General features: G+C 49.5%; 1 protein-coding gene across 1 annotated transcript in view; it reads left to right on the top strand.

Moving 5' to 3' along the window:
- LOC142249827 (stabilin-1-like) overlaps positions 1-17,280 on the top strand; it is a 281,112-nt gene that overhangs the window by 11,966 nt on the left and 251,866 nt on the right. The window contains exon 4 of the mRNA XM_075321739.1: positions 3,754-3,876. Within this exon, the coding sequence (XP_075177854.1) occupies positions 3,754-3,876 (123 nt within the window). The remainder of the gene's footprint in view (positions 1-3,753; positions 3,877-17,280) is intronic.

Here is a 17,280-nt window from a genome sequence, read left to right as displayed (position 1 = left end):
ATAATATTTAGTATAATGCTTATATTTAAGTGAAAAATTTATTGTAGTACCATGTGAACATCAGACATTTAATTATTTTTATGATACAATAATCAAGATATTTGGATAGAACATAAAATATTTATTGGAATACAACTTTAGAACACAAAAAACTAATAAATTGTAAATATGTAATACAATATGTAATATATATATATATATATATATATATATATACACACACACACAAGATATATATGTAATCTACTGTATATTACATAGTGTATTACATATTTACAATTTATTAGTTTTTTGTGTTCTAAAGTTGTATTCCAATAAAAATATTTTATGTTCTATCTAAATACCTTGATTATTGTATCATAAAAATTATTAAATGTCTGATGTTCACATACACATGTTCATGTCCTACAATAAATTTTTCACCTAACTATAAGCAATATATGTAGGAGTCTGAGTCGGTGCAAGAGAAATTGAGGAGTTGGAGTCGGAGTCGAAGGCTTGGCTTACCGACTCCACAGCCCTGGTTAGAGGGAGTCCATTGGCTGCGACCAGGGTCAGGCTATCATCAGAGGGGGCAAGTTCGTCAGTATCCCAATACCGCTGGTACAGTGTATATGGTATAGTGGTTACCTGTGATCCTGTGTCCAAGAGGGCCATGAGCGGGATGCCATCCACTGCCAAAGGGATGATGGGGCGAGCTCCGACGTACCGGTCTCGCCAATCGGGGGGCCGTTGGTGTCTACTGCTGAGGATTGGCCCTTCGCCCCAGGGGTTGCTCGTTTAACGGGCACCGCCTCGAGTAGTGGCCAGGCTTGCTGCACCTGTAACAAATAGGAGGCCCATACCGTAAGTCATTGGTCCTTCTCCGCTGCATCCAGGGGACGTCCTCCGGGCTGTCGGCGAGCTGGATCCTCCCTGGGGGTTTGACTCTCGACGGCAGCTGGAGTGTGGCGAGGATCTTGGCTAGGTCTCCATCCATGCGGCGGACCTGGGCAGCTAGCTCCTCCATCATCCCGACGGGCGCTGCAGGGGCTGGTAGAGCTGGGAGAGGAGGTGCCACCGTGATGGGAGCGGTTTCAGCCGGCCACGGGGCCACCTCAGGAGCGCCTGGCGTTGGAGCCTGCAGGGACTTGATGGCCCGCTCTTTCAGCACTTCATCCAGATTGGGATGTTCTAGGGCCCACAGCAGCAGCTGCTTGCGGTCTTCCGCGGACCCCAGCCCTTGCAGGAATTGTTCCACTAGCATCTTATTGCTGTCCGCTTCATTAATAGTGTCCACCCGCTTCAGTGTTTGCAGGCGCAGGGCATAGTCTCTTATATTGTCCGCAGGCCGCTGTCGGCACTGATAAAACTGCATCCGCAGCTCCGCTTCTGTGCGGGTCTCAAAAGCGATTTGTAGTTTCTCGAAAATGGTAGTCACCGAGGCCCGGTCCGCGTCGATCCAGGTCTCCGCCTCCTGCTCAGCCGCGCCGGTTAGCTGCCCTAGCACTACCGCTGCCCGTTGCCTATCAGCCAAGGGATATAAATCGAGGACCGGGCTAATCTTTTTCCGGAACACCTGCAAAGCATCAGGCTTCCCATCGTACTGCGGTAGCCAGGTAGCACTGGGCACATAGGGCAGGGAGAACGGCATCACCTGGGCGACCGCTGGGCCCGCGGCCTCCCCCGCTCCTGCGGCCGGAGCATGGGCTATCCCGTTTCCATCTACGGGTGCGGCGGCGGCCACTCCTGGCGGCCACTCCTCCAACAGCTCTGTTGGGCGCAGACATATTTTTCCCGTCCCCCCTTGGTTCTCTTCAGCACTTCCGCTTGTTGGGGGCAGGGCCTCGCGTTCGCGCCTTCCCTGCTCGGGGAAGACGCTCGAGCGGGAGATTTTCGCGCCAAAGATGGCGGTGCTTCAAAATTTTCGTCCGGACGCCGCCGGCGGGGACCACAAGGCGCACTTCTACTGGTAAGTAGATCGGTTCAACCCTGCTCGCAGCGCCAAGTTGTCGCGGGCGGCGGGGCGCTGCGCTCGCTAACGCTCGGGTCCGGCGCTGCTGCTGTTGCTCGGTGGCTCAAGCGGTGGGCCGGATCCGGGGACTCGAGCGGCGCTCCTCGCCTGTGAGTGAAAAGGGGGGTTGGTTTGTTTTGGGGATTTAGTCCGTGACGCCACCCACGGGTTGTGGTGAAGATGGGCACCACCGCTGCTGGTGACGGGGATCCCGGGAGCGATGGTAGGGAGCAGCTGGGATGTTGTTTTCCCCCTCCGTGGGTAGGGGTTGGTGGTCCCGGAGCCCGGTGGTGTGACGGGGAGGCAGGGTAGGTGAGGTGCAGGGTTGCAGGGACAGCGCGGCGCGGTGCCGGATGGCACGGGTGTACTCACTCAGCAAGAGATGCACAAAGTCTCCGGTAAACCAAACGGCTGGATGGACGGGTCCCGCAGCTGGCTGCAGTGTCTCTCCCCGGACAGGTGATGGCGGCTGTCTTTCCCTGCACCTTTGTGTACTGTATTGACTACGATGGGTCCCCAACGGTAGTCCGCTCCCCGGTGTATGGATGTCGGAGGAGCCCGTTTGCCCGCAGGCACTGGCCCTTGGGTCTCTAGCCTTTGGCGGTAGCTGTATACCCTCACGATGCAGACGGTTGCCTTCTAACGGGTCATTGGTTGTTAAGAAACCCCTGGGGTTCCTGTCACACTCGGATTTGACTGTTGACGGCAACTCCAAGCCTAGTCGGGGTCCGATGGCCCTGCCTGTGTGTGCTGGCTTCACTTCGCTCGGCCACCGCCCGACCCCGGTCCTACGGTTCCGCGTCGATCCACCACTCCTGCAGACGGCCACCACCGTCTGCCAACCTTGTTGTCTGTGCCAGGGCCACAAACCCAGACACTCTCCACTTTACTCCTCTCACTTCGACCTCCTCAACTGTTCTTCCACTTTTCCCGCCTCCAGGGCTGTGAACTCCTCGGTGGGTGGGGCCAACCGCTTGGCCACGCCTCACCTAGTGTGGACATCAGACCCTGGAGGGAGGCAACAAGGGTTTTGTGTTTGGCTAATGTAACTGTCTAGTGGGGGTGGGGGTGTGTGTGTGTTACCTGTGACAACCTGGCTAGTCCAGGGCGCCACAAGTGTTTTTATGTTATACCCCCGGCCTGGGCTCTTATATACAGCATGTTAGAATGCTGTATATAAGAGCCCAGTGGTGGTGGCCACAGCTTATACACCATAAAAGTGGTGACAGGTTCACGTTAAGCCACCTAAGGGATATAAATCTGTAATTTCTTTAATAAACATTGTAATACTGTAAATTGCAGTCGATTGTAAAATTTCTGATCTTTGAGGAATTCCAGCCAGAAACTCTGCTTCATAAGTGTATAAACATAGCAGAAACAACCTGCCTAATAATTCTGCACACTTTGATAAAGGGTGGTCTCTCTTTAAGCTGCACCCTCCACATTACACAAATATACATCACCTAATCTTCATCCAATAAAAATTCATGTTTGTACAGCGCTGTGGTGAAAAATCGGCATAAAAATGACAATATGGTCAACATCTTCACTGCCTAATAATTCTGCACAGTGTGCACAGTCTGTGAAGTGTCCTTGAACCAGTATGGACACGGTGATATCCTGTTATATTCCATTGCTCTGTGCGGATCGGGTTGTTGCCCTGCTAATTATATCATTTATGCTGTTTTATGAGTGTTGTCTTATTGGGTTTTTTTGTCTTTATTAATCTATAATCAAACTGAAAATCTTCTTATATTTAGGAAACGGAAGCAAAACAGTTATGTAAAGTTCACATCGTTCCCGGCCAATACATGATAAAAGATTTGAAGAAAATTGGCAAACTGTGGACAATAAGTGGTGACATGTTGGAGTTTTCACAATTGGTAAGAAATGGTATCAAATCTGGTGTAAGTGGGGGAACTTCTAGAGGGGTTTCAGTCACACAATCAATTTTTGGTACTGTCGTCGCCACATGGACTATGTCTGGAGTCACAATTGCGTGTGATTCACGCGAGGATTGCATCACACAATGCCCGGACGGGTCGCCGGCTCTCCTGACAGGAGCAGGTCAGTTTCATGCATTTCTATACAGCTGACCTGCTCCTGTCAGGAGAGCCGACAGCTGGTCCAGGCAATGCAATGCAAATCAGCTTCATGCATTTTCATGCAGCTGACTCGCCCCTGTCAGGAGAGGCGGCAACCATTCTGGGCGATGCAATGCAAACCAGCTTCATGCGTTTTTATGCAGCTGACTCGCCGCTGTCAGGAGAGGCGGCAACCGGTCTGGGCGATGCAATGCAAACCAGCTTCATGCATTTCTATGCAGTTGACCCACTCCTGTCAGGAGAGCCGGGAACCGATCTGGGAGATGTAATGCAAACCAGCTTCATGCATTTCTATGCAGCTGATCCGCTCCTGTCAGGAGAGCCGGCAACCGGTCTGGGCGATGCAACGCAAACCAGCTTCATGCATTTCTGTGCAGCTGACCCGCTCCTGTCAGGAGAATCGACGGCTGGTCCAGGCGATGCAATGCAAACCAGCTTCATGCATTTTTATGCCGCTGGCCCGCTCCTTTCAGGAAAGCCGGCAACCGGTCTGGGCGAAACAATGCATACCAGCTTTATGCATTTTTATGCAGCTGACTCGCCCCTGTCAGGAGAGCCAACGGCCGATCCGGGCGATGTGATGCGAACCTCATGCAAGTCATACGCAGCAGTGACTGCAATCTAAGAGACGTTGTGTCTGCTCTTGAGTCCTGACTAAATTGTAGAGACTAAGTATGTACTGGGAAAGAACCAAGTTGAGACACAGACCTTTCTCTGTCTGTGTTTATTACATCATTCTCACTTATATGGGCATTTCTTGAACAGACATTGTAGCAACCTAATTGTTTACATAGTTCTCGCATTCACACATGTGTGTGTATATATATATATATATATATATGTATATATATATATATATATATATATATATATATATATATATATATATATATATATATATATATAGAGCCTATTGGCTAAATGTTAGTATCCTTTGAACCCAGCTTTAACCCCTTCACGGCCTAGGTCGTACGTACCGATACGTCATAAATCATGTCGGGGTAATCACCACTTGCTGCTGCACTGAGCCGGCAGTGAGTCCTGCACATGTCAGCTGATTTGAACAGCAGAAATGTGCGGCTAACGGGCACAGGTGGATCCGTGATCCACCCACACCTGTTAATCCCTTAGATTGCGCTGTCAAAATGTGACAAAGCGATTTAAATGGCCGTGGTGGGGAACGCACTTTTCCCAGCCGCCATTGGAGGCCCCGTGACGCAATCATGGGGAGCCGATGGTTGTCATGGTAACGACTCCTGTTGCTATCATGACGTAGTTCCTCTTACAGCCAACAGAGCAGGAGCTGTAAGAAGAACGTTGCATTTCTGCTGATCAGAGCTGTAGCTCTGATCAACAGAAATGAACCAGCGATCAGACTGCTGATCCTTATAGTCTCTTAAGGGGACTAGTAAAATAAAAAAAAGTAAAAAAAAACCAAAAACCGTTTTTTAAAAAAAAACTTCAAAATTGAAATCACCCCCCCCCCTTTGCCCTATTGAAAAAAAAAAATATACGTTGGTATCGCCACGTTCAGAAATGCCCAATCTATGAAAATATAAAATCAGTTAGTGTAATTGGTACACGGCAAAAAAAAATACAAACACCAAAATTACGTTTATTGGTTGTTGCAAACTTTGCGCAAAATGCAACAACCTGAAACCAAAACAGCACATCTGCTCAAAAATGGTACCATTAAAAATGTCAGCTCGAGACACAAAACATAAGTTGTCACTGAACCCAAAACCCGAAAATGAGAACACTATGGGTCGCGGAAAAAGGATCAAAAAGCATGCCACTTTTTTTGGACAGACTCCTGAATTTCCTTTTAACTTTTTACATAAAAGTAAACCTATACATGTTTGGTGTCTACAAACTTGTACCGACCAGAGGAATCACACTGACACATCAGTTTTACCATATAGTGAACACCGTGAATAAAATACCCCCAAAACAATCATGCAGTCACACTTTTTTTTCATTTTTTTATGCACTTAGAATCTTTTTTCCATTTTCCAGTACACTGTATGGTAAAACTAATAGTTTTATTTAAAAGTAAAACTTGTCCCGCAAAACGTAAGCCCTCATATGGCAAGATTGACAAAAAAATAAAAAAGATACGACTCTCGGACGGGAAGAAGGGGAGCAAAAAACAAAAACGAAAAACGGAAAATCGCCTAGAGGTGAAGGGGATAAGAGTCTGGGTGTGACATACACTTTTTAGTTTCACATTCCTGAGCTTCGCTTAAGGGCACTTTATACGCTGCGATATCGTTATCGATATCGCTAGCGATCGTACCCGCTCCCGTCGGTTGTGCGTCACAGGCAAATCGCTGCCCGTGGCGCACAACATCGCTTACACCCGTCACACATACTTACCTTCCCTGCGACGTCGCTGTTGCCGGCGAACCGCCTCCTTTCTAAGGGGGCGGTTCGTGCAGCGTCACAGTGACCTCACACAGCAGCCGTCCAATAGAAGCGGCGGGGCGGAGATGAGCGGCCGGAACATCCCGCCCACCTCCTTCCTTCCGCATTGCCGGTGGACACAGGTAAGGAGATGTTCGTCGATCCTGCGATGTTACACATAGCGATGTGTGCTGCCGCAGGAACGACGAACAACCAGCGGCATGCACCACCAACGATATTATGAAAAGGAGCGACATGTCAACGATCAACGGTTTTTTACGTTTTTGTGATCGTTGATCGTCGCTCCTTGGTGTCACACGCTGCGATGTCGCTAACGACGCCGGATGTGCATCACTAACGACATGACCCCGACGATATATTGTTAGCGATGTCGCAATGTGTAAAGCACCCTTTAGTTTCAATTTAAACAAAGAGATGTGCCTCTTATCTAAAATAAACTATGGAATCCATTAGGGAAGAAGAAATATACACACAAACACATATACATACACATACACAAATACATACAGTATACATACTGGTCCTGCCTGTTGCCATTACATTGACCCTGCAGGCAACCTTCAGGTTAGAGCAGATATACAGAAAACAAGTGAACTTAGGGATAAATGGTTAAAAGAGCACGATGCCAACAAGGACTCCTGGTGGGGAAATACATTTTCTTTTATGAATCCAGCCAATTGGTTTAAGGGCATAGCAGGTTGGGTTTCTGGCATTATACAAACCTGTATGCAAATATTGTTGTTCTGTCTACTGCTTTATATAGCTGTAAAAGCATTGATATATGCATTACCTAAACTAATGAATAATGTATGTTCTAAGAGTCCCAGCATTGAAACCTCTGTAGTTTACTACGGACCCCAAATGGCCTCTGCTGACCGGGAGTAGGTGTCCACACTGAGGGTGGATGGGTGAAGTGGTAGGAAGACCCCTCATGGGTACTAGGCCCATGAGCCAGCAGCTCCTGTTTGGACGCCTACTGACCCTGTAGTGAAGGTTATACCATTTACAAAAGGGGGAAATTGATATAGAAGGGTTAATAGTTTCTCTATTTCTTCATTAAAGATTTATTGTTATTAGTAAGTATATCTGATGGTAGTTTATAGTCATGGAGCCTACGGAATAAGAGACAGTCTCAAGGATTATTATTGTCTCTAAATGCTCTTCTTATCTTCTTCTTATCTCATATGCATGACTCTACATTTTTGTTTTGCTAAAACTTAGGCTATGTGCACACACTGTGTCTTTTTGACGCTGCGTTTTTGTGCGTTTTTGGCCGCTAAAAACGCACAAAAACGCACCTGCGTCGAAAAAACGCGGCAAAAAACGCACGCGTTTTGCCGCGATTTGGTGCGTTTTTTTGCTGCGTTTTGCTGCGTTTTTGCTCACTGCATCTTTATGCGTTTTTTATCAGTGAACAAAACAAAAAGGTCTGATGTCATTTCCTTCTTCAATGTGTTCTTCATTCTCCACTAGTGTATGCAGTAGAGATGAGCGAACCGGTCGCGGTTCGGCTCGAGGTTGGTTCGCCGAACGGACCTCCCGTTCGAGTTCGGTTCGTCGAACGTTCGACGAACCGAACTCGAACTGCATAGGAAACAATGGCAGGCAATCACAAACACAGAAAAACACCTAGAAAACACCCTCAAAGGTGTCCAAAAGGTCACAAACAACTCACAACACATGGGAAAGTGACAAGGACATATACTCATGCGAAAACAAAAGAGCTGGACAAGGAAAAAGAGGAGGACACACAGATATATGAGTATATGCAAGGAAACATGCCATTATTGTGCAACTTGAGCCCTGCTCATTCTTGGCTTCCAATCTTGATAAATTGCCTGAGCTCGCCACGTACGTCTTGGGGATCTTGTCGTGTCCTGCAGCCAGCGTTCTCTCGGAACCTGTCTTCAGTGCTGCTGTGGGTCTGCTGGCAGATAAGCACACGTGTCTGTCCACTGACAATGTGGACATGGCTCTCAGAGGACTTTTCTTCCCCGGGGTCAGCCAGGGGACGGGAAAGGCACGCGTATTTTTGAGAGTGCTTCATGCAAAGCATCTTTTTCTTTTTCAAAAGGGGGCTCAACTGATGCCAGTCAAGTGGGGTGTGTGTGGCCCAGTGAGTGGCAACGAGGGAGACTGTGGTTGGAGTCCCCTCGCTGTGTTTCTAAAAGAACCAAGATGAACAAGTCATGGCTCTCAGAGGACTTTTCTTCCCCGGGGTCAGCCAGGGGACGGGAAAGGCACGCGTATTTTTGAGAGTGCTTCATGCAAAGCATCTTTTTCTTTTTCAAAAGGGGGCTCAACCGATGCCAGTCAAGTGGGGTGTGTGTGGCCCAGTGAGTGGCAACGAGGGAGACTGTGGTTGGAGTCCCCTCGCTGTGTTTCTAAAAGAACCAAGATGAACAAGTCATGGCTCTCAGAGGACTTTTCTTCCCCGGGGTCAGCCAGGGGACGGGAAAGGCACGCGTATTTTTGAGAGTGCTTCATGCAAAGCATCTTTTTCTTTTTCAAAAGGGGGCTCAACCGATGCCAGTCAAGTGGGGTGTGTGTGGCCCAGTGAGTGGCAACGAGGGAGACTGTGGTTGGAGTCCCCTCGCTGTGTTTCTAAAAGAACCAAGATGAACAAGTCATGGCTCTCAGAGGACTTTTCTTCCCCGGGGTCAGCCAGGGGACGGGAAAGGCACGCGTATTTTTGAGAGTGCTTCATGCAAAGCATCTTTTTCTTTTTCAAAAGGGGGCTCAACCGATGCCAGTCAAGTGGGGTGTGTGTGGCCCAGTGAGTGGCAACGAGGGAGACTGTGGTTGGAGTCCCCTCGCTGTGTTTCTAAAAGAACCAAGATGAACAAGTCATGGCTCTCAGAGGACTTTTCTTCCCCGGGGTCAGCCAGGGGACGGGAAAGGCACGCGTATTTTTGAGAGTGCTTCATGCAAAGCATCTTTTTCTTTTTCAAAAGGGGGCTCAACCGATGCCAGTCAAGTGGGGTGTGTGTGGCCCAGTGAGTGGCAACGAGGGAGACTGTGGTTGGAGTCCCCTCGCTGTGTTTCTAAAAGAACCAAGATGAACAAGTCATGGCTCTCAGAGGACTTTTCTTCCCCGGGGTCAGCCAGGGGACGGGAAAGGCACGCGTATTTTTGAGAGTGCTTCATGCAAAGCATCTTTTTCTTTTTCAAAAGGGGGCTCAACCGATGCCAGTCAAGTGGGGTGTGTGTGGCCCAGTGAGTGGCAACGAGGGAGACTGTGGTTGGAGTCCCCTCGCTGTGTTTCTAAAAGAACCAAGATGAACAAGTCATGGCTCTCAGAGGACTTTTCTTCCCCGGGGTCAGCCAGGGGACGGGAAAGGCACGCGTATTTTTGAGAGTGCTTCATGCAAAGCATCTTTTTCTTTTTCAAAAGGGGGCTCAACCGATGCCAGTCAAGTGGGGTGTGTGTGGCCCAGTGAGTGGCAACGAGGGAGACTGTGGTTGGAGTCCCCTCGCTGTGTTTCTAAAAGAACCAAGATGAACAAGTCATGGCTCTCAGAGGACTTTTCTTCCCCGGGGTCAGCCAGGGGACGGGAAAGGCACGCGTATTTTTGAGAGTGCTTCATGCAAAGCATCTTTTTCTTTTTCAAAAGGGGGCTCAACCGATGCCAGTCAAGTGGAGTGTGTGTGGCCCAGTGAGTGGCAACGAGGGAGACTGTGGTTGGAGTCCCCTCGCTGTGTTTCTAAAAGAACCAAGATGAACAAGTCATGGCTCTCAGAGGACTTTTCTTCCCCGGGGTCAGCCAGGGGACGGGAAAGGCACGCGTATTTTTGAGAGTGCTTCATGCAAAGCATCTTTTTCTTTTTCAAAAGGGGGCTCAACCGATGCCAGTCAAGTGGGGTGTGTGTGGCCCAGTGAGTGGCAACGAGGGAGACTGTGGTTGGAGTCCCCTCGCTGTGTTTCTAAAAGAACCAAGATGAACAAGTCATGGCTCTCAGAGGACTTTTCTTCCCCGGGGTCAGCCAGGGGACGGGAAAGGCACGCGTATTTTTGAGAGTGCTTTATGCAAAGCATCTTTTTCTTTTTCAAAAGGGGGCTCAACCGATGCCAGTCAAGTGGGGTGTGTGTGGCCCAGTGAGTGGCAACGAGGGAGACTGTGGTTGGAGTCCCCTCGCTGTGTTTCTAAAAGAACCAAGATGAACAAGTCATGGCTCTCAGAGGACTTTTCTTCCCCGGGGTCAGCCAGGGGACGGGAAAGGCACGCGTATTTTTGAGAGTGCTTCATGCAAAGCATCTTTTTCTTTTTCAAAAGGGGGCTCAACCGATGCCAGTCAAGTGGGGTGTGTGTGGCCCAGTGAGTGGCAACGAGGGAGACTGTGGTTGGAGTCCCCTCGCTGTGTTTCTAAAAGAACCAAGATGAACAAGTCATGGCTCTCAGAGGACTTATCTTCCCCGGGGTCAGCCAGGGGACGGGAAAGGCACGCGTATTTTTGAGAGTGCTTCATGCAAAGCATCTTTTTCTTTTTCAAAAGGGGGCTCAACCGATGCCAGTCAAGTGGAGTGTGTGTGGCCCAGTGAGTGGCAACGAGGGAGACTGTGGTTGGAGTCCCCTCGCTGTGTTTCTAAAAGAACCAAGATGAACAAGTCATGGCTCTCAGAGGACTTTTCTTCCCCGGGGTCAGCCAGGGGACGGGAAAGGCACGCGTATTTTTGAGAGTGCTTTATGCAAAGCATCTTTTTCTTTTTCAAAAGGGGGCTCAACCGATGCCAGTCAAGTGGGGTGTGTGTGGCCCAGTGAGTGGCAACGAGGGAGACTGTGGTTGGAGTCCCCTCGCTGTGTTTCTAAAAGAACCAAGATGAACAAGTCATGGCTCTCAGAGGACTTTTCTTCCCCGGGGTCAGCCAGGGGACGGGAAAGGCACGCGTATTTTTGAGAGTGCTTCATGCAAAGCATCTTTTTCTTTTTCAAAAGGGGGCTCAACCGATGCCAGTCAAGTGGGGTGTGTGTGGCCCAGTGAGTGGCAACGAGGGAGACTGTGGTTGGAGTCCCCTCGCTGTGTTTCTAAAAGAACCAAGATGAACAAGTCATGGCTCTCAGAGGACTTTTCTTCCCCGGGGTCAGCCAGGGGACGGGAAAGGCACGCGTATTTTTGAGAGTGCTTCATGCAAAGCATCTTTTTCTTTTTCAAAAGGGGGCTCAACCGATGCCAGTCAAGTGGGGTGTGTGTGGCCCAGTGAGTGGCAACGAGGGAGACTGTGGTTGGAGTCCCCTCGCTGTGTTTCTAAAAGAACCAAGATGAACAAGTCATGGCTCTCAGAGGACTTTTCTTCCCCGGGGTCAGCCAGGGGACGGGAAAGGCACGCGTATTTTTGAGAGTGCTTCATGCAAAGCATCTTTTTCTTTTTCAAAAGGGGGCTCAACCGATGCCAGTCAAGTGGGGTGTGTGTGGCCCAGTGAGTGGCAACGAGGGAGACTGTGGTTGGAGTCCCCTCGCTGTGTTATACATGCTTTTAGAAGGGCATGACATGGCTTGGAGGTTGACTTTCATAAAATGCAAACTGTTGGCTACCAAAATGCTGCCTTTCCAACAACTGTGGTTATAGGCAATGAGGAACATACTGATGAAGATGAGACGCAGATACCCGATTGGGATGACAACTTAAATATTCGGTCAGGGCAAGAAGAAACTCGGTCTGAGGGGGAGGGGAGTGCAAACACAACAATTGATGATGAAGTTCTAGATCCCACCTACTGTCAACCCACAGTCAGACACTCGAGGAGGTCAATAGAGGCGGTGGAGGAGGATGCAACCGACGTCGAAGTAACCTGGCGCCTTCCTGGACACAGTCGGAGCACTGGTAGCACGTCTACAACTGCATCCTCAGCCACCACTCTGCCTCTGAGCATTATTCGGGGTGGATCAACAGGTCGCATGGCCTCTAAGCCTTGCCTAGCCTGGTCCTTTTTTGACATAAAAAAAGATCGGCCAAATTATGTGATCTGTAACATTTGCCATGGTTATCTTAGTAGAGGTCAAAACCTCAGCAGTTTGACAACTTCTTCCATGAATCGTCACATGAATAAATATCATATGGCCTGGTGGGAAGCTCACCGTGCTGCAATGCGGCCTAGTGGAGCCAACCATCCACCGCCTGCCCCTTCCAGGGCATCCGCGCGCTCGTCATCTTCTAGGACTGTGGGGACAGCTGTCACACCTGTTTTTCCACCCACAACTTCCACCACTGTAACCGCAACAGGCAGTTTGCTTGGTAGGTCGTCAGTTGGTTTGGAAGGGGAAACAAGTGAGTGTGTACAGCTCTCTCAGACATCGATAGCACCAACTTTGGATGAAGGCAACATCATGTCTCCGCCTGCACTTTCCTCCCAAAGCTGCATTTTTCCAGGGACACCCTACTCAACACCGTCTACACACAGCAGCCAGATCTCTGTCCCTCAGATGTGGTCAAATAAAAGGCCACTTCCTTCGACCCATGACAAAGCGAAGAGGTTGACTCTATCCCTCTGTAAGCTGTTGGCTACAGAAATGCTGCCTTTCCGCCTAGTGGACACACAGGATTTTAGAGACCTTATATCTGTCGCTGTGCCCCAGTACCAGATGCCTAGTCGCCACTACTTCTCTAAGAAAGGTGTGCCCGCGCTACACCAGCATGTCGCACACAATATCACCGCTTCCTTGAGAAACTCTGTGTGTGAACGGGTGAATTTCAGCACCGATACTTGGACCAGTAAGCATGGACAGGGACGTTACATGTCGCTGACTGGGCACTGGGTAACTATGGTGATAGATGGTGAAGGGTCTGCTGCACAAGTCTTGCCGTCCCCACGACTTGTGTGTCAATCCTCTGTCTGTCCAAGTTCCGCCACTGCTTCTGCATCCTCCACCTCATCTTGGTCCTCCACCTCCGCCCCAAGCCTGCCTGGTCAGGCCACCAGCGTTCTCACTGCGCAGAAGGAATCACGCACCCCTCATTACTATGCTGGCAGCAGAGCGCAACGGCATCAGGCGGTCTTTAGCTTGACATGTCTTGGGAATAAGAGTCACACAGCTGAGGAGTTGTGGTCAGCTCTGCGGTCCGAGTTTAATAAATGGTTGTCTCCACTCAACCTGCAGCCTGGTAAGGCCGTGTGCGACAATGCTGCAAACCTGGGTGCGGCCCTTCGCCTGGGCAAGGTGACACACGTGCCTTGTATGGCTCACGTGTTGAACCTTGTTGTCCAGCAATTTTTAACACACTATCCCGGCCTAGATGGCCTTCTGACCAGGGCACGGAAACTGTCTGCAGTGCTCACTTCCGCCGTTCAAGCGCCGCAGCTGAGCGACTTGCATCGCTCCAGAAGTCTTTCGGCCTGCCGGTTCATCGCCTGAAATGCGATGTGGCGACACGCTGGAATTCAACTCTCCACATGTTACAGCGACTGTGGCAGCACCGCAGAACCCTGGTGCAATACGTCATGACGTATAGCCTGGGCCAACGAGATGCAGAGGTGGGGCAGATCACCCTGATGGAGTGATCTCAGATCACGGACCTATGCACCCTTCTGCACAGTTTCGACATGGCGACGAATATGTTTAGCGCTGACAATGCCATTATCAGCATGACGATTACAGTCATTTACATGCTGGAGCACGCGCTAAACACTATTCGGAGTCAGGGGGTGGGACAACAGGAAGGGGAGGAACTACAGGAGGATTCATATGCGCAAGACACAACAACATCACCAAGGTCCAGACGTTCATCATCACCAACGCGGCAGGCATGGGACCATGGGGGACAGGGATCAACAAGGGCGCATGGTAGCAGGCGAGATGTTGAGGAAGGTGCAGGAGGACATGAAGATATGGAGGACGAACTGTCCATGGACATGGAAGACTCAGCTGATGAGGGGGACCTTGGTCAAATTTAAGTTGAAAGAGGTTGGGGGGAGATGACAGAGGAAGAAAGAACGGTTAGCACCTCTATGCCACAAACACAGCGTGGACTTGGTCCGCATGGCTGCGCAAGACACATGAGTGCCTTCTTGTTGCACTACCTCCAACATGACCCTCGTATTGTCAAAATTAGAAGTGATGATGACTACTGGCTTGCCACACTATTAGATCCCCGGGACAAGTCCAAATTTTGTGACATAATTCCACCCATAGAAAGGGACGCACGTATGCAGGAGTATCAGCAGAAGCTGTTACTCGATCTTAGCTCGGCTTTTCCACCAAACAACCGTGCAGGTGAAGGGAGTGATTCTCCCAGTTGTAACTTGACAAACATGGGACGGCCTCGTCATCTTCAACAGTCTACCCGTACCAGTAGGACCGTATCTGGTGCTGGTAACAGCAATTTTATGGAATCTTTTCATAATTTTTTTAGACCCTCCTTTGCAAGGCCACCAGAGACATCAAGTGTGTCACATAGTCAACGGATGGAGAGGATGATACAGGAGTATCTCCAAATGAACATCGATGCAATGACTTTGCAAATGGAGCCTTGCTCCTTTTGTGCTTCAAATCTAGAAAAATGTCAAGAGCTCTCCAGTTACGCCTTGAAGATTTTGTCGTGTCCAGCTGCCAGCGTTGTCTCTGAACGTGTCTTCAGTGCTGCTGGGTGTGTGCTGACAGATAAGCGCACGCGTCTGTCCAGTGACAATGTGGACAGACTGACGTTCATCAAAATGAACAAGTCATGGATCCAGAAGGAATTTACTACCCCTGTGTCATCCTGGGGAGAGTAAATGCTTGTGGATTTGGAATGTGCTTGATGCAAATCAAAACATCCTGTTTGCAACTAGGGCACAAGTCCTGCCACTGATGGGGTGTCTGTGTGCCCAATTTGGGGAAAAAAGGTAGACTCCGCTTGGAGTAACCCTTGCTTGCTGTGTTTTTTAAAAATGATACAAGATGAACAGATCTGAAGGCAAGATGAAGGCAACATCATGTCTCCGCCTGCACTTTTCTCACAAACCTGCATTTTTCCAGGGACACCCTACTCAACACCGTCTACAGACAGCAGCCAGATCTCTGTCCCTCAGATGTGGTCAAATAAAAGGCCACTTACTGCGACCCATGACAAAGCTAAGTGGTTGACTCTATCCCTCTGTAAGCTGTTGGCTACCGAAATGCTGCCTTTACGCGTAGTGGACACACAGGATTTTACAGACCTTATGTCTGTCGCTGTGCCCCAGTACCAGATGCCCAATCACCACTGCTTCTCCAAGAAAAGCATGCCCGCGCTACACCAGCATGTCGCACACAACATCACCACTTCCTTGAGAAAATCTGTGTGCGACAGGGTGCATTTCAACACAGATACTTGGACCAGTAAGCATAGACAGGGTCATTACATGTCACTGACTGGGCACTGGCAAACTATGGTGAGAGATGGAGAAGGGTCTGCTGTACAAGTCTTGCCGTCCCCACGAGTTGTTTCAATCCTTGTTCTGTATGTAGAAGTTAATACACTGCTTCTGCCTCTTCAACCTCGTGTGGGTCCTCTACCTTGGCGCAAACCCTGTGTGGTCAGGCCACCCTTCCTTGCAACTGCGCACAAGGACTACCACACACCTCCTTACTATGCTGGCAGCAGAGCTCAATGCCATCAGGCGGTCAAAGTTTTACTTTGAAATGTATGGGAAATGTGAGTCACACCGCTATTACAGAGAATAGTAGTCAGGCAGGGTCAAAACATTAATTGAGGAACAGGAACAGAATGGGACGGCCAGGAAAGAATCAGAAAACAAGCAGAGGTGAAATGCGTATCGGCCAACAAGGTACATAAACAGCAAGCAGGAAAAGTAGTCAGGTAACAAGCACACAAAATCATAAAACTGAACTGGGGGTAAAATTAACCAGAGGTTCATAGCTATGTCTGGCAGTGGTCTGCAGACAGGATGGGCATAAAAAAGGGTGTGGTGTCTTCCCATTGGTTGTAGCTGAATGATGGTATTTCATCTGTGAGATACCCACCAGCTACATTCAGCCAGAGATTCTGCATCTGTCAAGGTAATGCAGCCCAGTGGGTGAGCATAACCTGCGTCCACCTGCGCCGCTGGCATCGACTACTCTCCCATCATCAGCACTATTCATGAAAGGAACACGTTGTCACCTGGCGACCGGAGTACAAATTGACGGAGCGGACTCCGTTGGTGACTTAACAGCCGTGTGCGGCAATGATGCAAACCTGGCTGCGGGCCATCCTCAGGGCAATGTGACACACGTGCCTTTTAGGGCTCACGTGTTGAACCGAATTCGCCAGCAATTTTTAAAACACCATCACGGCCTACATGGCCTTGTGCAGTGGGCACGCTCGCTATGTGCTCACTTCCATCGTGCGCACACAGCAGCTCAACAACTTTCATCACTCTGGAAGTCTTAGGGTCTGGCAGTTAAACGCCGTAAATGCGATGTTTCGACACGCAGGAATTGGAATCTGCACATGTTGCAGCGTGTGTGGCAGCACCGCAGAGCCCTGCTGAAATACGGTAAGACATATAGCCTGGGATAACTTGATCCAGAGGTGGTGCAGATCACGCTGCTGGAGTGGTGTCAGATCAAGGACCTATGCACCCTGCTACACAGTTTTGAAATGTCGACGAAGATGTTTAGCACTGGCAATGTCATTCTCAGCGTGACAATTCTGGTCATCTACATGATGGAGCACACTGTAATTATTATTCGGAGTCAGGTGTTGGGACAAGAGGAAGGGGAGGAAGTACAGGAGGAGTCATATGCGGAAGGGATAACAAGATCTACGAGGTCCAGATGGTCAGCGGCACCTATGCGGCA

The sequence above is a fragment of the Anomaloglossus baeobatrachus genome, chromosome 8 (assembly GCF_048569485.1).
Source record: "Anomaloglossus baeobatrachus isolate aAnoBae1 chromosome 8, aAnoBae1.hap1, whole genome shotgun sequence".
Lineage (NCBI taxonomy): Eukaryota > Metazoa > Chordata > Amphibia > Anura > Aromobatidae > Anomaloglossus > Anomaloglossus baeobatrachus.
The sequence above is the reverse complement of the archived record's forward strand: the minus strand, read 5'-3'. Positions and strand labels throughout refer to the sequence as shown.